Below are 24,031 nucleotides of genomic sequence, written 5' to 3' on the forward strand. Positions count from 1 at the left end.
GTGGGGGCTGACACCCTCAGAGGGAGATTTGCCCCTCTGGGGTCCTGTGCCTATTGATACTATTATTGGGGTGTGCTGTTTGTGGGGCTAACCAGGTAGTGCTCTGGTGTGGTCTGAAGCCAGCCTTTGGGTGTTGTTTCTGGTGTCTCTTGGGAGAGGCTCACATACAGGCCAATTTCAGACTTGCCTGAGACAGGCGCAGGATTACCTAATAGGAGGCACAAAGTTATATGTGGTTGGTTGTTGCCTGTGCTGGACCTGGAGGCATGTAGTGTGGCCTCACTGTAACAAAGCTGGCTTCCACCAGTATTGGGCCTGTGGCAGCTTAGCAAAAGACCCAGGGCCCCCTAGGTTTGTTGTCACCTTCTGGCTGCCCATAAGGCTCAGCCATTGCAAGACACTCCATGTTGGTTGATGCAGTATTAAGAGTGCCCCCGGCAATGTGGCACTAGCTGGGTAAGGTAGTGTCCTGGGAGTTCTGAGGCATGGCTGGTGGTTTTTACAAAGTTAACGCAGATTCAACTCTTGTGCCAGTGCCTGGCCTGTGACCACTTTGCAAAATGACCTGAGAACACTGTGGCTAGCCACTGCTGGTCTTGGGTCCCTAGGTCCCAGAGAGCAGCCCAAGAGTGGCTGCAGCACAAATTGTGGCTTGCTGCTAGCCACCAAAAGTTTCCTGAGCAGCTGTGGGCCATCCACTGCTGTAAAAGTCTTCCACAGCTTGTGGGGCAGGGCTGGCCACTCAGAAGCCAAGAGTGCCCCAGGCGATGCAGTATTAGCTGTGTGGGGCAGAGACCCAGGGCATCATGAAGGTGGTGTGCATTCACAGATTTTACCAGACCAATATGGTCTCCAATTTGGCCCTTTGGGATAGGGTTCAACATGGATAAGATGGAGCCCTCCTGTAGGCTACATATGAAGCCAGCTCCACACAGGAAAAATGGCAGCTGTCTCTCCAGAATCCACACAACTCAGTTTTTTCCATATGTTTCTGACACCTCTTGCATTCCCTTCCCTCCACCAGAGAACAGGTGTTTGAAAGTGAGTGAGTCTGTGTGCAGGCCATCTAAGCAGGGGTCTGGGTTTCCAGCTGCCTTCTGTCCCACCAGGACAAACAGATAGAGTCCTTGGTGATCTTTTCTGCCAGATATTGTGGACACTCCTCTTCCTGGCACAGGACACTTGGGCTGTGGAGCCTGTTATGTGGCTGAGACCCTCCGTCTTCTGGGGGAACCTCTGCTACCGAGATGTCCCTGCTGGTGTTCATCCACTACGTTAGTGTTTGGAGTCAGCCCCTTTTGTATCTCCACCCCTTCTAGCATTCTCGATGTTGCCTCTTTTTAACATCCTTAGCTATATGGATTCTGTTCAACTAGTCTTCAAATGATTCTTGAGGTTGATTGTTCTATAATTTAGTTGTAATTTTGGTGTGATCCTGGGAGGAAGTAGGCATAGCATACCTAATCCTCCATCTTCCCAAAATCCTTTGACAGTTGTCTTAGCCATTAATTTTTAAAATAAGCTTTCTGCCCCTTTGTCTCTTCTCCTTCTAGGACTCCAATAATGATAATATTGTTTCATTTAATAGTATCCCATAATCCTGTAGGCTTTTTCATTCCTTTTCATTTTTTGAAAGATCTGTCTTTGAGTTCACTGTTTCTTGTTCTGCATGATTGACTCTGCTCTTGCAGCTCTCTGTAGCATTTATTTATTTCAGCCATTGTAGTCTTCAGCTTCAAGTGTTCTCTTTGTAATTATTTATGTTTCATATCTCTTTGTGGTACTTCTCATTTTGTTTTTGTAATTTTTCTATTTTGTTAAACTTTTAAAAATTAAATTTATTGAGGTAACATTGGTTAACACCCATGCACAGACACCATTGCAACAATCACAAACAATCAGGGACAATGACACCAAATGATCTTGTTAAATTTTTTTATCTGTGTTTCTTGTACCTCTCTGGATTTTATTGGAAAAATTATTTGGAATACCCTGTAAGACAATTTGTGATTTCTGTTTCTTTGAGGTCAGTTACTACAAGTTTATTGTGTTTCATTGGTGGTATCATCTCTTGCTGATTCCTCATGATCCCTGTGTCTTGAAACAATGTCTGTTCATTTGAAGAAGCAGTCACCTTTTCCAGACTTTATGAACTAACTTCAGAATAGAAAGACCTTTACTTTTGGGTTGGGGCACAATGGAGTATGCTGTGACCCTCAGTGTAGTGGTGTGTTGCTATTGTGGGGAGTGGGGTGGCTCCAGGTTAGTGAAGCATTGTTGGCCTATGCTGCTGGGGTTCACCACATCACCAACTGCATGATCCTTGGCAGCAAGAGCTGTTGAGTGTCCACGGTAGCCAAAAAGTGTCTTAAGCAGCATCAACAACTGCAGCAGTAAGGGACTTAGTCAGGCAGCCAAAGTTGGTGGTATGCAAATGCTTATCAGTGGGGGCTGACTGCAGGCACGTGCCCAAAGGTAACGGCCAGGGCTATTGGCAGGGGCTGGGGCTAAATGTGGGCATGGAGGTAGAATGCTCAGGCTGTCAGTGTGCACTCACATGACTGCAGAGGCAAGCTGCAGGTGCATGCACAGCAGTGGGGGCTGGTGGCTGGTGTTGAGGCTGACAGTGTCTAGGTGTGCAGATGTGCTGTGGACGCATGTGGCAGTTTAGTCAACTGACAGGAGTCAGGGTTATCTCTAGGTACCTGAACAGCTACAGGGAACTGGGCTTGAGTGATGCACATGCCCAGCCACATATGCCAGGGCTGGTTGCTTGTGCAGATCCTGGGGCTCAGGGTGGAAGCACTACTTGGGGTAGCTCTGGTGAGGATGGAGTGTGATAGGGCAGGTCTCAGTCTGTTGCAGTGTGCAAATGTGAAAACCTGTGTGGCAATCAGCAGCAAAACCTGCAGGGTGTTCACAACAGCTGTGCTAGCTCTTGCTTTCCTCAGCAGAAAAGGCTGTTGAGGTCTTCTGTAGAGCAAGAGAAATAAAAGCACAGTGAATCCTGTCACAAGCTGATCCTGGCAGTCCTTCCTCTTCTTCTTCATTCTTAGCAGCCTCTAGACTGCTCATCTATGCCGATATATTATTGGGCATAGTGAAATCATTTCACTATGGTCATTTGTGCAGTGCTCTGAAAGCCTGGGGAAAATTATGACTCACCCTGTTATTCTTTTCTCAGCAAGGCAAAGTCTCTCAGGCTGGGGAGTTCCCTCTTGGAACTGAGCAGTGCTGGCTGAGGGATGAGATGACGCAGGCAAAGTGAAACCATCCTCCCTATTTATTTTGCACAGTTATTCTTGCTTTTTTTGCTCCACTTTGTTGTTCAAGCTTCTTAAGTGAACTTCTGCTCTCTCCTCAACTTATTTTTGTTTCTGGACAGCTGTCTAATTGTTGCTCTTTGTGGGCCACAGAGGCTAGAGTCTCCTCCACCATGATCTTGGCGACGTTACTCCCGGTTTTCATCATTAAGTGTGATGTTATCTGTAGGTTTTTTTGTAGGTGCTATTTATCAAGTTGAGGAAGTTTTCTTCTCTTTATAGTTGATGTGTTGTTGTTTTTTTATCATGAATGGATATTGGAAATATTCATTTTAAAACAAAATATAGTGTTAGAAGTTGGAAGAGTCTTAAGCAGGTTGTTAGATAGGCCAGTCCCAAGCTGACAAATAGAATTACTTCCTTCTTTTTCCTTCTATATCTGGTGGAAATAGGTAAGAGAAAAGGATTTCCATGTAATTATATTATTTTATTTTCAGAATAGCAATAGATTCCTTATCTTTTAAGTGTTACCTACTGTTTTATTTTTAAAACCCACCATATTAAGACCTCCCTTTTTCAAGTTGCTCATGCTGTAGACCTAAGCAAAGCTAGAACTGGTCTGAAGCAACATAGAGTTTGCCTAGGCTATCTGGCTATCTGTCAACAGTCCCTTTTGTATTCTACTCAGCCCTGATAGGTGTACTATATCTTATTCGTACCTATTCTTCCTGGAAGAGTAGTTTCCCTAACTCATGTGTTATTTGAACTGAGAAAGAGATCGGAATACAAATGCTGAATACCATATTAGATGGCTAAATGTCTCCTCCACCCTTACAGGAAACTAAACATTTGGTATAAATATATATTGAGTCTCTAGCGTTGGATTTGCTATTTAGTAGACAGCCACTAAATATTCGTTGAATAACTGATGCCCATTTAACAAATTGTCCACAACTGTTGAGACCTCCAAAACTTATGTAGGGCAAAATGTCTTTTGCTTTTGCCTCTAGTTTTTGGGTCCAGTCGGATTTATGAAAACTGCCATCTCTCTGTCTGAGGATGAAGAGTGGAAGAGAATGCGAACATTGCTGTCTCCAACATTCACCAGTGGAAAGCTCAAAGAGGTAAGAAAATAGAGGACTTTTAATTAGAAACTTAAAGAGCGCATCTGGGGACAGGTAGAAAATAAGGTAGTTTCTTTCCAAGGAGTAGCCTGCCAAATTTGAGCTTTCTAAATATAGTCCTAAAAGTGACATTGTAAGATTCATTATAGGAGTTCCGGTCAGGATGGTGGAGTACTGAGAAGGTAAACATTGTGCTTCGTCCTCTCATGACCACATCAAATTTACAACTAAACTACAGAATAACCACCATTGACAATCAACTGGAGTCTAGCTGAATAGATGTCCTATATGAGGTGTGATCAAAACATACAGTGAATATGAAATTAAAACCATATATTACATTAAACAACACATTGTCATTAATCCCCCTCAAAATACTCCCCCTTGCTTTGAACACACTTATCCCATTGTTCTTGGCATTTTTTGAAGCAGCTCTGGAAGTCCCCCTTCATGAGTATCATTACTTCATTATCCATGATTACAAGGCTGCATGTCACTCATCGCTTCTGGTTGGCAATTTCTGTCAAATAAAAACATTACGGTGTGTCCTCATCCACCTTATGCACTGGATCTTGCACTGTGCAACTTCTGGCTCTTCCCCACAGTCAAAATGACCATGAATCGATTCAGGACATCAAGGCAGCCATGACAGCACAACTAAAGACATTCACAAAAGAGGACTTCCAGAACTGCTTCAGAAAGTGGTAAGAACAATGGGATAAGTGTGTTCAAAGTGAAGGGGAGTATTTTGAGGAGTTTAATGACAATGTCTCTTTCACTGCAATAGATTTTTTTATTTAAACATTTACTATATTATTTTCTCACACCTTGTAACTAAAGATATATAGCAGAAGCCATGTCAAGAATAGTAGGAGAGCAGAGATATGGAACAGGTTTGTCCCACACCCATATGTGGCAGTTGACAATCAGGAGGAATATCTCAGCTGCAGAGGTCTGCCTAAGGAGGAAAGGGTACCCAGCCCAAAATCAGGCACCCCGTCCCAAGGTTCCAGTGCTGGGAAGCAAAGTACCCATAACTTCTGACTGTGAAAACCGACGGAGATTGCAGCTGAGTGACATGGAGGGCTGGTGGAGTCCCAGGCCTTTCTTTTAAAGGGCCAACACATGGACTTACTCACTGACAGACTCACTCACTCTGAGCTCCATTGCTGGGGCAGTGGCTCAAATGGTACTGGGAACATACAAGGAAGAACTGAATTATCTGACTTCAGAGTGAGAACTACAGGGGCAGATTTTTCCCAGGCAAATGTGATCACAGAGGCCATTGTTCCTTTGTTGAGCTTCCCACACAGCATACAGACTCAGGCACCATATCTGTGTCTCCCTCACCCTAGATATCACTGTTCACCCTGCCCTCAGACCCCAACCCTACCCCCAACTTGCAGGCCCACTCAGGCCGCTTCCAGTGGATTTTCCATAAAAATGGCCTGTCTTGCCTCATGCTGCAGACATTCCTAAAATCTCTCAGGGGTTCACAAACCCCAACAATCAGTATCCAGCCACAGTGTGCTATGTACCTCTTGGTGTACAGCCCTAAGCCCCACAAGCAGAAGTTGGCCTCAATTCTCAGCTTAGCCTCTCCCAGGCAACACCAAGCCTAGTACACATGGCAACCATCTTCACATCACTTTGTAACTCACACCAAGTAGACCTGGGCTGGGTACAGGCAATGGCTGACTATGGCCTACAACACAGCTGCAACCAAGTGGCCCCAGAACCAAGACATCTAGGGGACTGGCTTTGGACAACCTTGGGGCATCACCCAACCACTTCCACAGGCAACACACCCAAAGGGCAGACTGGGCAGGCACCTGAGCCCTACTAAAGTGAATCCAGCTCCATAGGGTCAGCCCTTACACAACATCTCCTCCACTGTAGTCACAGCCAATCCTCACAACCAATCAGCCTGAGGACCAATCACACACATTGATGAACAAACATCAGCCAAGGCTCAACTACAACAGTAGAGCACACACAACGGACACACCTGGAGCACCCAGCTGAAGTGACAAGGGAGACAGCACCACCTGACCCCATAGGAAACCTCCTACATAAGGTCACTCTACTAAGACTGGGAGACATAACAGCTGAACCTAACATAGAAACAAACACATGGAGGCAGTCAAAATGGGGAGACAAAGAAACATTTTCCAAATGAAAGAACAGAATAAACCTGCAGAAAAAGAACTAAACAAAATGGAGAAAAGCAATCCACCAGATACAGCGTTCAAAACACTGTTTATAAGGATGTTCAATGATCCAGTGAGAACATCAACAAAGAGGTAGGAAACATAAAAATGAAGAGAGAAAACATAATAAAAAAGAACCAGTCAGAAATTAAGAATTCAATAATTAAAACGAAGAATACATTAGCGGGAATCAACAGTAGATTACATGAAGCAGAGGATTGAATCAGCAATTTGGGAGAGAATGTAGCAGAAAACACCTAATAAGAACAGCAAAAAGAAAAAAGAATCCAAAAATAAAGATAGTTTAAGAGGCCTCTGGAACTACATCATGTGTACTGACATTTACATCATAGGGGTGCCAGAAGGACAGAGAGAGAGCAAGAAATTGAGAAAAACTTATTTGAAGAAATAATAATGGAAAACTTCCCCAACCTGGTGAAGGAAATAGACATGTAAGCCCAGGAAGTGCAGAGAGTCCCAAACAAGGTGAAGCTAAGGAGGACCACTCTAAGACACATCAAAATTAAAATGCCAAAGCTTAATGACAAAGAGAGAATCTTAAAAGCAGCAAAAGAAAAGCAGTTAGTTACCTACAAGGAAGCTCCCATAAGACTGTCAGCTGATTTATCAACAGAAACTTTGCAGGCCAAAAAGGGGTTGGCAAGAAATATTCAAACTGGGGGGCAGCAGGATGGCTCACTTGATGAGGACGTGAGCTCTGAACAACAGGGTTGACTGTTTGATTCCCACATGGGCCAGTGAGCGGTTCCCTCCACAACTAGATTGAAGTCAATGAGCTGCCACTGAGCTTCTAGAGGGGCAGCCAGATGGCTCAGTTGGTTAGAGCGCAAGCTCTCAACAACAAGGTTGCCGGTTCAATTCCCGCATGGGATGATAGGCAGTGCTCCCTGCAACTAAGATCGAAAATGGTGACTGAACTTGGAGTTGAGCTGCACCCTCCACAAGTAGATTGAAGGACAATGATTTGGAGTTTAGGCCCTGCACAAACACACCGTTCCCCAATATTCCCCAATAAAAAAATAAAAATTAAATTAAAAAAAAATCAAACTGATGAAAAGCAGGAACCTACAACCAAGGTTACTCTACCCAGCAAAGCTATCATTTAGAATCAAAGGACAAATAAAGAGCTTCCCAGATAAGAAAAAGCTACTACAGGAGTTCATCAGCACCAGACCAGTATTGCAAGAAATGTTAAAGGGATATATTTTAAAAGAAGAAGAAAAACAAAGATCATAATATGAATAATAAAATTACAATAACTACATATCTATCAACAATTACTTTCAATGTAAATGGATTAAATACTGCAATCAAAACACATAGGGTGGCTGAATGGATAAGAAAAAAATAGATGATGTATTACAGAATTGTACACCTGAAACCCATGTAACTTTATTAACAATTGTCACCCCAATAAACTTTAATTAAAAAAAACCAAACCCTTGCACATGATGCTTATAAAAGGCTTACTTCAGATCAAAGGACAGATGCAGACTGAAAGTAAAGGAATGGAAAAAGATAGTACATGAAAATGGAAACAAACAAACAAATAAAAACAGCTGGGGTAGCAATACTTACTCCAGACAAAATACTTTAAAACAAATGTTAGAGAATAAGTGACATAGAGGACCCAGTAATTTTACTTTTGGTTATCTATCTGAAGATACCCAAAATACTACTTCAAAGTAACTAGCATTATGTACAACAGCCAAGATATGGAGGCAACCTGGGTATACACCAATGGATGAATTGATAAAAAGGTGGTACATGTTGTGTACAATGGAATATTACTCAGCCATATAAAAGAATGAAATCTTGCCATCTGCAACAACATGGATGAACATAGAGGGCATTGTGCTGAGTGGAGTAAGTCAAACAGAGAAAGAAAAATGGCAAATGATTTCACTATTGTGTGGACTCTAAAGCAAAAAATAAATGAACAAACAAAATAGAAACACTTGTAAATACAGAGAACATTTTGATGGTTCCCAGATGGGAGGGAGGTTAGGGATGATGAAAAGGGGAAGGGATTAAGAAGTACTGGTTGGTTGTTACAAAGTAGTCATGGGGACGTAGGGTATAGCATAAGGAATATAGTTAGTAATATTATAATAACTAAGTATAATATCAGATAGGTACTAGATTAATCAGAGTGATCACTTCATAAGTCATATAAATGTCTAATCACTATTTTGTACACCTGAAACTAATATAATATTGTATGTCAATTGTAATTGAAAATTTTAAAAATAGAGGGAAAAATTCATTATAAAATCTCACTTAATGCTGTAAGCTTGTGAAAGCTAGGTCCTTCTAGCACTGGAGTCTTAGATTTATCTTCAGGTGGTATTGTACTTTGCATCTAGATGTTCCCCATCATTGGCCAGTATGGAGATGTGTTGGTGAGAAACCTAAGGAAGGAAGCAGAGAAAGGCAAGCCCATCACCCTAAAAGAGTAAGTATGAGTGCAGCTGGTGGGATTCTGAGCTCTGCCCCGAGACGCTTCAGCTTCCACCACAGAGCTGAAATACCCACTGTGGACTTACTCTCATGACCAAACAGAAGTAGGTGTGTAGTGTTATAAATCCAAGAGGCCACCCAAGAAGAAATAGCTTACCCCTAAAGGCAAAACGGCCAGAAGGATAAATCTTCTGTACACATGAGCCAGGATTAATATATCTGCTTAAGTGTCACTTGGATATGCCAAAAAAACAAAAGTACATAGTTTAGAAAGAAGAAACATAACTGTAACCAAGTTTTGAATGTAGAGTGTATGGAATAGCGGCAGGGGAAGACACTTGGTACACGCTGGCAGGTGGTGGGGAGGGTAGGAAAGTTACAATGTGGAACTTATAACAACTTAAAGACCGCTTCATGATTTTCTGAGTCTACTAGCAAAATACTACGTACTAAATTTTATCACCACTTCTCCTTTCTTCAGTCTCAAAAGAGAGAAGGTCCTGTATAGACTATGATGGGTAGAGTGGCCATATCATTTGTCGTCTAAACTAAGATACTTTTTAGTTATGCAGGAATAATAGGTGTAAACTGGGGCTGATCTGGGATAAGTGATAACTGATTATATGTCCATTACCTATGGGATTTCCCCAAATCAATTTTGGAAATGAATTTTATATACATATATATATATGTATAATATATTATATATGTAATATATAATATATATGTGTGTATATATATACATATATATACATATATATATAAAATATATAAATATTCTAAACTAGGAACATTCTTAATTCTTATATTTATACAGAAATGAGTCTGCCCTCAGGGGAACCTCAGATCACTGGAGTTGAGAGCAGGTCTTTCACCTGCTCACCTTAGCAGGGATGTAGAAAAGGAAGGATGACATTCCTGGCAACTCAGACCAGGGTGCTGTTGCTCTGTAATGTGCTGAAGAGGAATCAGCTCAGCATAGACACTGTGGTGACACAAGACCCAGATCAATGTCGCCTTTTTTGACTCCACGAGGAAGAGTTGCTTTTTCTACCCTTTGTCCCCCTCAAACACAGTGCAGCTACTATTGCCCGCACTCAAAACACACTACTGTCATTTGTCTGATTATGGTCTCCATCCTTCTGTGACTGATCTCCTTGAGCTCACAGGGGGTGTAACTTGTCGTCATGACCCCATTACCCCCAGCACAGGACCAGCTACATCAGTGCCACCCGATAAACACCTCATGTGTGAGTGTGGCAAGAGCATAGAGCATGGACTCTTCAGAAGGTCCAGCAGATGGTTTTACAGCACATGGCTCTTTACCTGTCTGCCTGAGCATATGATCTTACATGCTCTTCTTGCTGCAGCTGTTGGATAAGGATAGCAAAGAGGTGCGGATGTTAATTTCCCATGTCTGTCTTTATGCAGCATCTTTGGGGCCTACAGCATGGATGTGATCACCAGCACATCATTTGGAGTGAACATCGATTCCCTCAACAACCCACAAGATCCCTTTGTGCAAAACATCAAATTGCTGTTAAAATTTCATTTCCTGGATCCACTCATTCTCTCAATAAGTATGTGGACTACTATATTTTTCTTCCTTCCTTCCTTCCTCGCTCTCTCCCTTCCTCCCTCCCTCCTCCACCTTGCTCTCTCCCTCTTTCTACAAAAGCTTTACTGAGATATAAGTCATATACTATATAATTCATCCATTTCAAATGTACAGTTCAATCACTTTTACAACCTAGTGTCCATCAACAGATAAATGGATAAAGAAAACGTGATATACATTCATAGAAACGCACACAATAGAATATTATTCAGCCAAAAAAGAAAGGAAATTCTCCCATTTGAGACAACATGGATGGATCTTGAGGGCATTATGCTAAATGAAATAAATCAGGCAGAGAAGACAAATATTGTATGATCTCACTTACATGTGGAATCTAAAAAAACACACAAACTCATAGAAAAGCAAGAAGTGATTTTTGGTTATCAGACGCAGGGGTTGAAGGTACAGGAATTGGATGAAGTTGGTCAATAGGTATGAACTTTCAGTTATAGGATAAATGAGAGTGTACATTCTAAAAGTTCCCATAACAAGGGAGAAAAAATTTTTGTATCTCTATGAGGTTATTTATATTAACTAAACTTGCTGTGGTAATTGTTTTGCAATATATGTATGTCAAGTCATTATGCTGTATACATCTTAAACATATTAGAACTGTATGTCAATTATAACTCAATAAAACTGAAAAAAAATGGTTTTACTATGTTCAAAAATATGTTCAGCCGTCACAATATTAATTGTTAGAACATTTTTATCAACTTAGAAACCCTGTACCTTTTCACTTTCAGCCCCCACTCCCTAAGCAACCACTAATCTACTTTCTGTCTCTATAGATTTGCCTATGCTAGACTTAATATAGATGGAGTCACATAATATGTGGTCTTTGTGGCTTGCTTCTTTCGTTTAGCATAATGTTTTCAAGGCTCATTCATGTTGTAGTATTTAACAGTACTTCGTTTCTTATTGTGGCCAAATAATGTTCCATTGTTTGGACATTCTGCATTTTGTTTATCCATTTATCAGTTGATGGACATTTGGGTTGTTTCCACATTTTGGCTATTGTGAATAGTGCTGCTATAAACATTTATGTACAAGTTTTTGTTTGAATACCTGTTCAATTCTTTTTAGTTTCTTTTGGTTTTGATGCTACCACTCAGGGACAGCATTGCTGAATTATATACTAATCTGCATTTACCTTATTAAGGAACTGCTGAACTTTTTTCCATCATACCTATACCATTTTACATTTCCACCTCTTATGTATGAAAGTTCCAATTCCTCCACATCCTTGCCAACACTTGGTCAACATTTTCTATCTTTTTGATTATGGCCATTCTAGTGGGTATCAAGTGGTATCTCATAGTGGTTTTGATTTGCATTCCCCTAATGAATAATTATGTTGTGCAACTATTTATATGTCTGTTGGCCATCTTTATATCTTCTTTAGGTAAATGTCTGTTCAAATCCTTTACCCATTTACAGTTGGATTGTTTATCTTTACGTTGTTAAGTTGTATGAGTTCTTTATATATTCTAGATAAAATTTCTTTATCAAATATATGATTTGAGAATTTTTCTCCCAGTAGGGGTCTTTTCTCTTTCTCAATAGTGTTCTTTGAAGTACAAAAATTTTAACTTTAATGATGCACAATTTATGTATTTTTCCCTTTCTGCCTGTGTCATGTCTAAAATCAGTTGCCAAATATGTCATTAATATTTACCCGTTGATTTTCTTCTAAAAGTATATAGTTTTCACTTTTATGTTTAGTTATTTGATCCATTTTTATTTTGTTTTTATATGTCGTGTTAGGTAAGAGTCCAACTTCATTCTTTTGCATGTGGCTATTCAGCTGTCCCAGTATGATTTCTCCCATTGAATGGTCTTAGAACCCTTCTCAAAATTCAGTTGACCTTAAGCTGAATAGACATTTCTCCAAAGAGGGCATGACCCTTAGATATGTGAAAGAATGCTCAGCATCACTAATCATCATAGGAATGCAAATTGAAACCACAAGGAGATGTCACCTCACACCTGTCAAAATGTCTATCATCAATAAATCAACAAACAAGTGTTGGTGAGGATGTGGAAAAAAGGGAACCCGCATGCACTGTTAGTGAAATTGTAAATTGGTGCAGCCACTATGGAAAACAGTATGGAGGCTCCCCACAAAATTAAAATTAAGCTACCATATGACCCAGCAATCCCACTTTTGGGTATTTATCTGAAGAACTCCAAAACATAAATTTGAAAATATATATGCATTTCTATGTTCATTGAAACGTTATATACAATAGTCAAGATATGGAAGCACCTAAGTGTTCATCAATAGACAACTGGATTAAGAAGATGTGGTACATATATACAATGGACTGCTATTTGTCTGTAAAAAAGAATGAAATCTTACTATTTGCCACAACATGGATGGACCTAGGTGGTATTATGTTACATGAAATAAGTCAGACAGAGAAAGACAGATATCATATGATTCTACTTATATGTGAAATCTAAAAAACAAAATAAACAAACAAATAAAACAGAAATAAACTCATAGATACAAAGAACAAATTGATGGTTGCCAGATAGAAAGCATTATGGGGTAATGGGTGAAAATGTTGAAAGGGATTAAGTACAAATTGCCAGTTATAAAAGAAATAGTCATTGGATGTATACTATAGCATAGAAAATACAGTAAATAGTATTGTAATAATTATGTATGATGTTAGATGGGTACTAGACTTATAGGGGTGATCATAAGGTATACAAGGTCTGACAATTAAGTTCGTGAACTTGCCACCGTGCGCTTACATTGGCAGCACTGTACAAACAGCTCGGTAAGGTTTCATAAGCTTAGTATACCAGTGTCTCACAGCTGTGCTCATGTCGACGCATGGCGGTATCTTGCTGAGTGGCATTCATTATTATTGTCACGTGTCTTTGTGTGCTGTCCCAAGAATGTCTGAGCTTGAATTAGAGCAACGAACAAACATTAAATTTCTTGTTAAACTTGTCAAGAGTGGAAGTAAAGTCAGGGACATGTTAGTCCAAGTTAATGGAGATAATGCCATGAAGAAAATGGCAGTGTACAAATGGATTAAAGTTTTTCTGAAGTGAGAGAACATGCCACTGATGAAAAGAGGTTAGGGTGGCTATAACGAGCAGAAGTTCATCAAATTGTGCATCAAAATCGTCGGCTGACGGTGAGAAGTATAGCAGACCAAGTAAACAGCGATAAATAGTTAGGAAAATCTTAACTGAAAATCTTGGTATGAGGAAGTTGTGTGCAAAAATGGTCCTGAAGGAGCTCACTGATGAACTAAAGCAAAGAAGAGTTGAAGTTTGCCAAGACCTTTTGGAGAGGCAAGACGATGTTTTGGGCTGTTATCTCCGGTAATGAAACATGGGTGTACCAACACGACCCTGAAACAAAGCATCAAAGTACACAATGGAAGTCAGCCAATTCTCCACGACCAAAAAAGTTTCGTCAGTCCAAATCAAGAGTCAAAATGATGTTGCTGACTTTTTTGATATCAGAAGAATTATTCATTATGAATTTCTACCAACTGGACAGTTAACCAAGCTTACTCATTGGAAGTGCTGGAAAGGCTGCATGAAAAAATTAGACAAAAAGACCTGAACATTTCGCAACAATTCATGGCTCTTGCATCATGACAATGCACCACCTCAAATAACACTGTCTGTGGGGGCGTTTTTAGCCAGTAAACAAATAGCTGTATTTGAACACCCTCCCTACTCACCTGATCTATTCCCCAATGACTTCTTTCTTTACCCGAAGATAAAGAAAATATTGAAAGGAAGACATTTTTATGACATTTAGGACATCGAGGGAAATACAACAACAGCTCTGATGGTCATTCCAGAAAAAGAGTTCCAAAATTGCTTTGAAGGGTGGTCTAGGCTCTGGCGGCATCAGTGCATAGCTTCCCAAGGGGAGTTCTTCGAAGGTATCCTTAGTAATACTCAGCAATGAGGTATGTAGCACTTTTCCCAGGATGAGTTCACGAATTTACTTGTCAGACTTAGTATGTAAATGTCTAATGTATATTGTACACCTGAAACAGATATAATACTTATCTCAACTGTAATTGAAAAATAAACTTAAATTTAAAAAATTTGCTTGACCTTAGACACATGGGTTTATTTTGCACTCTAAATTCTATTCTGTTGGTTTGTATGTCTGTCCTTAAGCCAGTACCACATTGCCTTGATTATTATAGATTTGTGGTGAGTTTTGAAATTGGGAAGTGTGAGTTTTACAACTTTAATCTTTTTTTCTGATTCATTTTGGTTATTCTGGGTCCCCTTCAATTTCATAAGGTTTTTAAATTGAACTTGTTGTCAATGTATACAAAAAAACTCAGGTAATATTTTGATAGGGAATGTATTAAATCTATAGATTGATTTGGGAAGTCTTGCCATCTTGACAATATTAAATTTTCTGAGCCATAAACATGGATGGTATTCTATTTACTTTTGATCTATTTTAATTTATTTTAACAATGTTTTGTAGTTTTCAGAGTATAAATTTTGCACTTCTTTTATTAAGTTTATTTATCATCTTCTTGCTGTTATTGCAAATGGAACTATTTTATTTTTTTTTTGAGTTTTCTTTAAGATTATTGGGGTGACAATTATTAGTAAAGTTACACAGGTTTCAGGTGTACAATTTTGTAATACATAATCTAGATATCACATTGTGTGTTCACCACCCAGAGTCAGTTCTTTTTCAAGATATATTTGATCCCTTTTACCCTCATCTACCACTCCTCCTCCTTACCCTCTGGCAACCACTAAACTATTGTCTGTGTCTATGAGTTTTTGTTTCGTCATTTGTTTGTCTTGTTCTTTTGTTGTTTGCAGTTTTATATACCACATATAAGTGAAATCATATGGTTCTCGACTTTTTATGTTTCACTTATTTTGCTTAACATAATAATCTCTAGATCCATCCATGTTGTTGCAAATGGCACTATTTCATCTTTTCTTATGGCAGAATACAAATGGAACTATTTTCATAATTTAACTTTTGGATTGTCTATTGCAGTTTATAGAAATACAATTGACTTTATATATTGATCTTGTATCATGAAACCCTACTTGTTTATTAGTTCTAATAGGTTTTTAGTGGATTTCTTAGGATTGTCTATATACAAGATCATACTATTGATAATAGAAAGAGTTTTTCTTCATTTCCTATGTCAATACCTTTTACCTATTTCTTTTTCTAATCTACTTCCCCTGGCTAGAACTTCTAGTACAATGTTGAATAGAAGTGGTGAGAGAGGCATCCCTATCTTGTTACTAAACTTAGGGGAAAGCATTCAGATTTTCACTATTAAGTATGGTGTTAGCTACGGGTTTTGCGTAGATGCTCTTTATCAGGCTGAGAAAATTCCTTCTATTCCTAGGTTGTTGAGTGTTTCTGTTACAAAAAGGTGTTGGATTTTGTATTTGATTTCTCTGCATCTATTGAGATGAACACGTGGTTTCTGTTTTTTATTCTATTGGTATAATATATTACACACCCTGCATTCCTGGGATAAACACCACTTGGTTATGTTGTATAGTTTTTTTGTTTTTATGTTTCTAGATTGAGTTTGCTAGTATTCTGTTGAGTATGTGCATCCATATTAATAAGGTATGACGGCTTGTAATGTTCTCCTCTGATATCTTCTCAGGTTTTAGTATCAGGGTAATACCATCCTTGTAGAATGAGTTTGGAAGAGTTCCCTCCTCTTCTATGGTTTAGAAGTGTTTGTGGAAAATCGGTGTTCATTCTTCTTCAAATATTTAGTAGAATTCACCATTGAAGCCATCTGGACCTGAGCTTTTCTTTGTGGGTAATTTCATGATTACTAATTGAATCTTTTTTCCTGTTATAGGTCTATTCAGATTGTCTTTTATTTTTTTCTTAGTTTCTGTAGTTTGTGGCTTTTTAGGAATTTGTGCCTTTCATCTAAGTTACATGATTTATTGATATACAATTGTTCATAATATTCCTTTTATTTTTTAATGTCAGTTGTAATCTTTCATTTTTTTCCACATTTCTTCCACTTTCTTTATTTATTTTTATTTTATTTTTATTTTTTTATACCTTAAAATTTTTATTTTATCTCAAAACACATTTTTTTATTAGTTTCAGGTGCACAAAACAAAGTAATAGTTAGACATTTATCATTTATATCCCTCACACTGTGTCAACCTCCCTTCCCACATTCACTATCCCTCTGACATCGCACACAGCCATTATATTTCCACTATTCCTAATGCTGTACTCCACTTCTTGTATATATAAAATTATAGTTGACATTCATTATTGTTCAGCTTCAGCTTCAGCTGTACAGTGCAGTGATCAGGCATCTACATCTTCCCTGAGGGTGGTCTCCCTAATAAGACAAGTGTCCATCGGATACCCTACAAAATCTTTACAACGTTATTGATTACATTCCCCAAATTGTCTTTCGTATCCCTGTGGTAATCTTGTGGTTACCCACTGTGCTTTCTAATCCCCTCAACTTCCCCCTTATCCCCACCCTCACCCTCCCATCTAGCAACCCTTAGTTTTTCCTCTATGTCTCTGAGACTGTTTCTGATTAGTTCATTCTTTATTCTTTTCTTTAGATTCCACATATAAGTGAGATCATATAGTATTTGTCTTTCTCTGTCTGACTTATTTCACTTAACGTAATGTTCTCTAGGTCCATCCATGTTGTTGCAAATGGTAAGATTTCATTCTACTTTATAACTGCGTAATACTCCATTGTATAAATGTACCACAGTTTCCTAATCCAGTCCTCCAACGATGGGCATTTCAGTTGTTTCCATGTCTTGGCTATTGTGTATAGTGCTGCAATAAACATAGGTGTGCATAAATTTTATTTAACTAGAATTTTGGATTTCTCCGGATAGATACCTAGGAGTAGAATTGCTGGATCATAAGGTAGTTCCATTTTCAGATTTTTGAGATACCTTCACACTGTTTTCCATAGTGGCTGCACCAATCTGCAATCCCACCAACAGTGGGCAAAGGTTCCCTTTTCTCCACATCCTCGCCAGCACTTGTTCTTTGTTGATTTATTGATGATAGCCATTTTGACTGGGGTGAGGTGGTATCTCATTGTGGTTTTTATTTACATTTCTCTAATGGTTAATGAGGTTGAGCATTTTGTCATATGTCTGTTTGCCATCTGTATGTCCTTTTTAGAAAAATGTCTTTTCATGTCCTCTGCCCATTTTTTAATTGGGTCGTTTGTTTTTTTGGAGATGAGTTGAGTGAGTTTTTTATAAATTTGGGATATTAACCCCTTATCAGATATATCATTGGCAAATATCTTCTCCCATTCAGCAGGATCCCTTTCTGTTTTATTGATGGTTCCCTTTGCTGTGAAAAAACTTTTTAGTTTGATGTAATCTCACATGTTTATTTTTTCTCTTACTTCCCTTGCCCGAGGAGATATATCAGTAAAAATCTTACTCCGAGTAATGTCTGTAAAGTTTCTTCCTATATTTTCTTCTAGGAATTTTATGGTTTCCGATCTTACATTTAAGTCTTTAAGCCATTTTGAATTTATTTTTGTATATGGTGTAAGGAGGTGGTCCAGCTTCATTTTTTTTTGCATGTGTCTGTCCAGGTTTCCCAGCACCATTTATTGAATAACTGTCTTTACCTCACCATAAATTCTTGCTTCCATTGTTGTAGATTAAATGACCATATAGGCATGGATTTATTTCTGGGCTCTCTATTCTGTTCCATTGATCTATGTGTCTGTTTTTATGCCAGTACCATGCTGTTTTGATTACTGTAGCCTTGTATAATTTGATGTCAGGTATAATTATGCCTCCCAATTTGTTCTTATTTCTCAAGATTGCTGAGGCTATCTGGGGTCTTTTATGGTTCCATATAAATTTTAGGATTATATGTTCTATTTCTGTGAAAAACGTCGTTGGTAGTTTGATAGGAATTGCATTGAATATCTATATTGCCTTAGGCAGTATGGACATTTTAACTATATTAATTCTTCCTATCCATGAACATGGGATGTGTTTCCATCTATTTGTATCTTCTTTCATTTCTTTCTTCAGTGTCTTATAATTTTCTGAGTACAGATCTTTTATTTCTTTGGTTGAATTAATTCCCAGGTATTTTATAGTCTTTGAAGCAATTGTAAATGAGATTGTTTTCTTAATTTCTCCTTCTGATGTTTTATTATTGGTATATACAAATGCAACTGCTTTCTGAATATTAATTTTGTACCCTGCTACTTTACTAAATTCATTTATCAGCTCTAATAGTTTCTTGGTGGAGCCTTTAGGGTTCTCTCTATATAGTGTCATGTCATCTGCATATAATGACAATTTTACTTCCTCCTTACTGATTTGGATGCCTTTTATTTCTTTTTCTTGTCTGATTGCTGTGGCTAGAACTTCCAGCACTATGTTGAATAGAAGTGGAGAAAGTGGGCAACCTTGCCTTGTTCCTGATCTTAAGGGGAATGGTTTCAGCTTTTCCCCATTGAGTATGATGTTAGCTGAGGGTTTATCATATATGACCTTTATTATGTTGAGATATGATCCCTCTATTCCCACTTTCTTAAGGGTTTTTATCATAAATGGCTGCTGGATTTTGTCAAATGCTTTTTCTGCGTTTATTGATATGATCATGTGATTTTTATTTTTCATTTTGTTAATGTGGTGTATCACATTAATCAATTTGCAGATGTTGAACCACCCTTGCATACCAGGGATGAATCCCACTTGATCATGGTGTATGATCTTTTTAACGTATTGCTGAATTCTGTTAGCTAATATTTTGTTGAGGATTTTTGCATCTATGTTCATTAGAGATATCAGCCTGTAGTTTTCTTTCTTTGTGGTGTCTTTGTCTGATTTTGGGATCAGGGTGATAGTGGCTTCGTAAAAAGTGTTTGGGAGCCTTCCCTCCTTCTGGATTTTTTTGGAAGAGCTTGAGTAAAATAGGTGATAATTCTTTTTTGAATGTTTTATAAAATTCACCTATAAAGCCATCTGGTCCAGGGCTTTTGTTTGTTGGGAGATTGTTGATTACTGATTCAATTTCCGTGGTGGTAATCAGTCTATTCAGATTTTCTGTTTCTTCTTGAGTTAGCCTTGGAAGGTTGTATGCTTCTAGAAAGTTGTCCTTTTCTTCCAGATTGTCAAATTTGTTGGCATATAGTTGCTCATAGTAATTTCTTAAAATTTTTTGTATTTGTGTGGTATCTGTTGTCACTTCTCCTCTTTCATTTCTGATTTTATTAATTTGGGTCCTCTCTCTCTCTCTTTTTTTTTTTTTAATGAGTCTGGCTACGGGTTTCTCAATTTTGTTTATCTTCTCTAAAAACCAACTCTTGGATTCATTGATCTTTGTATTGTTTTTCTGGTTTCTATTTCATTTATTTCCGCTCTGATCTTTATTATCTCCTTTCTTGTACTCCCTTTGGGCTTATTTTGCTGTTCTTTTTCCAGATCCCTTAAGTGTGAAGATAAACTGTTGATGAGTGATTTTTCTTGTTTCTTTAGGTAGGCCTGCAATGCTATGAATTTCCCTCTTAGGACTGCTTTCGCGGCATCCCATAGATTTTGGGTCGTCGTGTTTTCATTTTCGTTTGTCTCGAGATATCTTTTGATTTCTTCCTTGATCTCATGGTTGACCCATTCATTATTTAGTAACATGTTATTCAGCCTCCATGAATTGGTGTGTCTTTCAGTTTATTTCCTGTAGTTCATTTCTAATTTCATAGCACTGTGGTCAGAGAAAACAATTGTATGATTTCAATTTTCTTAAATTTATCAAGAATTGTTTTGTGGCCTAAGATGTGGTCTATCTTGGAAAATGTTCCATGTGCTCTTGCGAAGAACTTGTATTTTGCAGCTTTGGGGTGAAATGCTCTGAAAATATCGATTACATCCAAGTGGTCCAATGTGTCATTTAAGGCTGTTGTTTCCATATTGATTTTCTCCCTGGAAGACCTGTCCGTTGTTGTCAGAGGTGTGCTGAACTCCCCTACTATGATAGTGTTACTGTTGATCTCTGTCTTTATGTCAGTAAATATCTGTTTTATATAGTTAGGTGCTCCTATTTTGGGTGCATAGATGTTTACTAGGGTTATGTCCTCTTGTCGGATCGATCCCTTTATTATTATATAGTGCCCATCTTTGTCTTTTAATATGTTCTTCATTTTAAAGTCTATTTTGTCACATATAAGTATTGCAACTCCAGCTTTTTTCTCATTTCCATTTGCATGAATTGGCTTACTCCAACCCTTCACTTTCAGCCTGTGTGTGTCTTTTGATCTGAGGTGGGTCTCTTGTATACAGCATATACAAGGGTCTTGCTTTCTTATCCACTCAGCCATCCTATGTCTCTTGATTGGAGCATTTAATCCATTTACATTTAAAGGATTATTGATAGGTACATAGTTATTGCCATTTTTTAAATTTGTAGTTAGATTGTTTTCATCTTTCTTCTATTTACAGAAGTCACTTTAGTATTTCTTGCAATGCTGGCTTGGTGGTAATAAATGCCTTTAGCTTATTCTTTTCTGGGAAGCTCTTTATCTCTCTTTCAATTTTAAATGATAGCCTTGCTGGATAAAGCAATCTTGGTAGTAGGCCTTTGTTTTCCATCACTTTGAGTATCTCTTGCCACTCCCTTGTGGCTTGCAATGTTTCTGTAGAAAAGTCATTTGATAGTCTTATAGGAGTTCCCTCATATGTAACCCTCTGTCTTTCTCTTGCTGCTTTGAAGATTCTCTCTTTGTCTTTAACCTTTGACATTTTAACTATAATGTGTCTTGGGTGGACCTGTTTGGGTTTATCCTGGTTGGAACTCTCTGCACTTGCTGGGCTTGTATGTTGGTTTCCTTCACCAGGTTCGGGACGTTTTCGGACATTATTACTTCAAATATGTTCTTGATCCCTTGCTTCCTCTCTTTACCTTCTGGTATTCCTATGACACACATGTTGTTGCGCTTGATGTTATCCCAGAGGTCTCTTAAACCATCTTCATTGTTTTTTATTCTTTTTTTCTTTTTGTTGTTCCGTTTGGGTGATCTCTGCTAACTTGTCTTCTAAGTCACTGATTCGATCCTCTGCTTCATCTAACCTGCTGGTAATTACTTCCAGTGTGTCTTTATTTCAGTTATTGTATTCTTTAGTTCTAACTGGTTGTTCATTATGATTTCTCTGTCCTTCTTTATGTCGTCACTAAACTCCTTAAACATTCTTATCATCAGTGTTCTGAACTCTGTCTCTGATAGGTTGGTTACCTCTATTTCATTTGGTTCCAATTCTGGAGGTTTCCTCTGTTCTTTTAGTTGGGACATGTTTCTTTGTTTCCCCATTCTGGCTGACTCTCTGTGTTTGCTTCGATATATTAGGTAGATCCCCTAGAGTTCTTCGTTTTTGCTGGTTATCTTATGTAGTATGTGTCCTTTATATTTGACTTGAACCACTTCCTTCTTCTCCTCTGCGTGTGCTCCAAAGATGACTCTTGTGTTGTGTATAATGTCCTGTTAAAGTTGATCTTTAATTGTTTTTAGCTTGTGAATAGGTGGGATTGGCTCCTAGGCTGACCAGTTGTGAGACTTGACTCTGCCCACAGCAGGATGTTCTGCTGTGTGATCTCCAGGTTGTCCTATGCTGTACCAAAGAGTCCTCTGCGTATTGTGAAGACAGAGCTGGTCACCTGGTGCCCAGAGTGACATTGGGACTACCGATTTAGATGAGTGGCACTAAGGGGTCTGGATGGTAGTTTTTACAAAGTCAGTGCAGTTTCTGCTCTTGCCTGCACATGTGTGCACTGAGAGTAGCACCACCAGCCCACTGCCCAGTTCTCCTGAGACTTAGGGCACTTCTTCCGTGTGTGTGTGTGTGTGTGTGTGTGTGTGTGTGTGTGGCGGGCGGGAGATTTCTGAGCTGCTGAAAGCCTAGAGCTGTGTCTGCCGCCTACTGTTGATCCCTGGGAGTGTCTCCCCAGTTGTAATTGCCCTGCCCTAGGCAGGAAAGAAAGGGTGGGGGCTGGGGATGGAAGGGTCTTCTCTCTCCCAGCCCAGCAGTGTCACACTCTTCCCGCAGGCCAGAATAGGTGGTGGCTGGGGGTGGAGGAGTCTCTTCTCTCCTAGCCCAGCAAAATCACACTCTTCCCAGCCTCTTTCCTGGGTTAGCCAGTCTTCCCAGAACCACAGCACTATGGCTCCTCTCTAATCTGACACTACTCAGTTCAGGGGCCAGCTTAAGTCTCTGGGAGGGTGGGGGTAGGATTGGAGGGGGGGAGGGGCCCAGGTATGGCATTTATGTCCTTTGTCCCACCTAGGGCCCAGCTGGAGGTTTCAGCTGAGGTTACTGCTTCAAATGCTGGATATGCTGCCCTCTCAGTGGGAGAGATCGGCTGTGGGACACAGGGAAAGAGCCCACTTCCTGGCTTTTGTGGTCTATATTCCATCCTGGGATCCCCTGCGTCTCTGCAGCCGTGGATGCCGGCCGTGTTGGCTGTGTCTCCACTTCGCTCCCTTCCCTCTTCCCCTGCTCGCCCAATTTGCCCACCTTCAAGTAATCCTTGCATGAGTCACTTAGCTGTTCTGCATGATGAGCAGAGAGTCTTTTGATTGCTTATAGATGTTCCCTTTGTGGTAAGATCCGGAGGAGAACTCAAGAAGTCTGCCTTGCTGCCACCATTCCTATCCATCTTTTATTTCTGATCTAGTAATTTGAAATCTTCTCTCCTTTTTTTGATTAGTTTAGCTAAATGTTTTCAAAGAATCACGTTTTGATTTCATTGATTTTCTGTATTGTCTTTTATTATTTATTTTATTATTTTCTTTTCTCGTCTTTCTTTCTTTGCTTTCTGCTTGCTCCAGGCTTCATTTGCTCTTTTTATTCTCTCTCTTTTTGTTCAGTGTATTAAGGGAAAAGTGTGGTTATGGATTTGAGATCTTTGTTGTTGTTGTTGTTAATATAGACATTTGTAGCCATAAATTTCTCTCTGATAACTGCTTTTGCTACATCGATGAATTTTGGTATGTCATGTCTTCATTTTTATTCATCTCAAAGTAATTCCTAATTGTCCTTTTGATTTCTTCTAAGACCCATTTGTTACATAGGAGGGTATTGTTTAATTTCTACATATTTGCAAATTTCCTAATTTTCTTTCTGTTATTGATTTCTAATTTCATTCCATTATGGTTGAAAGTCATACACTGTATTTCTATCCCGACTATTTCTTGAACAGAACTATTAATTAAAGTACTGTACTATGGTCTATTTTGTCCAAAGTCATTTTAGTCCAATAGATAACGGGCTAAGAGTTCCGTGAATTTAATCTTGTTCTTTCCACATCCAAAG

General features: G+C 39.0%; 1 protein-coding gene across 2 annotated transcripts in view; it reads left to right on the top strand.

The window, feature by feature from the left end:
* The window catches only part of LOC117024570 (cytochrome P450 3A12-like), a 60,864-nt gene that overhangs the window by 19,966 nt on the left and 16,867 nt on the right, over positions 1-24,031 (top strand). For both annotated transcript variants that reach the window (XM_033109987.1, XM_033109986.1), the window contains exons 5-7: positions 4,274-4,387; positions 8,985-9,073; positions 10,510-10,658. In XM_033109987.1, the coding sequence (XP_032965878.1) occupies positions 4,274-4,387; positions 8,985-9,073; positions 10,510-10,658 (352 nt within the window). The remainder of the gene's footprint in view (positions 1-4,273; positions 4,388-8,984; positions 9,074-10,509; positions 10,659-24,031) is intronic.

The sequence above is a fragment of the Rhinolophus ferrumequinum genome, chromosome 7, assembly GCF_004115265.2.
Source record: "Rhinolophus ferrumequinum isolate MPI-CBG mRhiFer1 chromosome 7, mRhiFer1_v1.p, whole genome shotgun sequence".
In the NCBI taxonomy this organism is placed as follows: Eukaryota; Metazoa; Chordata; class Mammalia; order Chiroptera; family Rhinolophidae; genus Rhinolophus; species Rhinolophus ferrumequinum.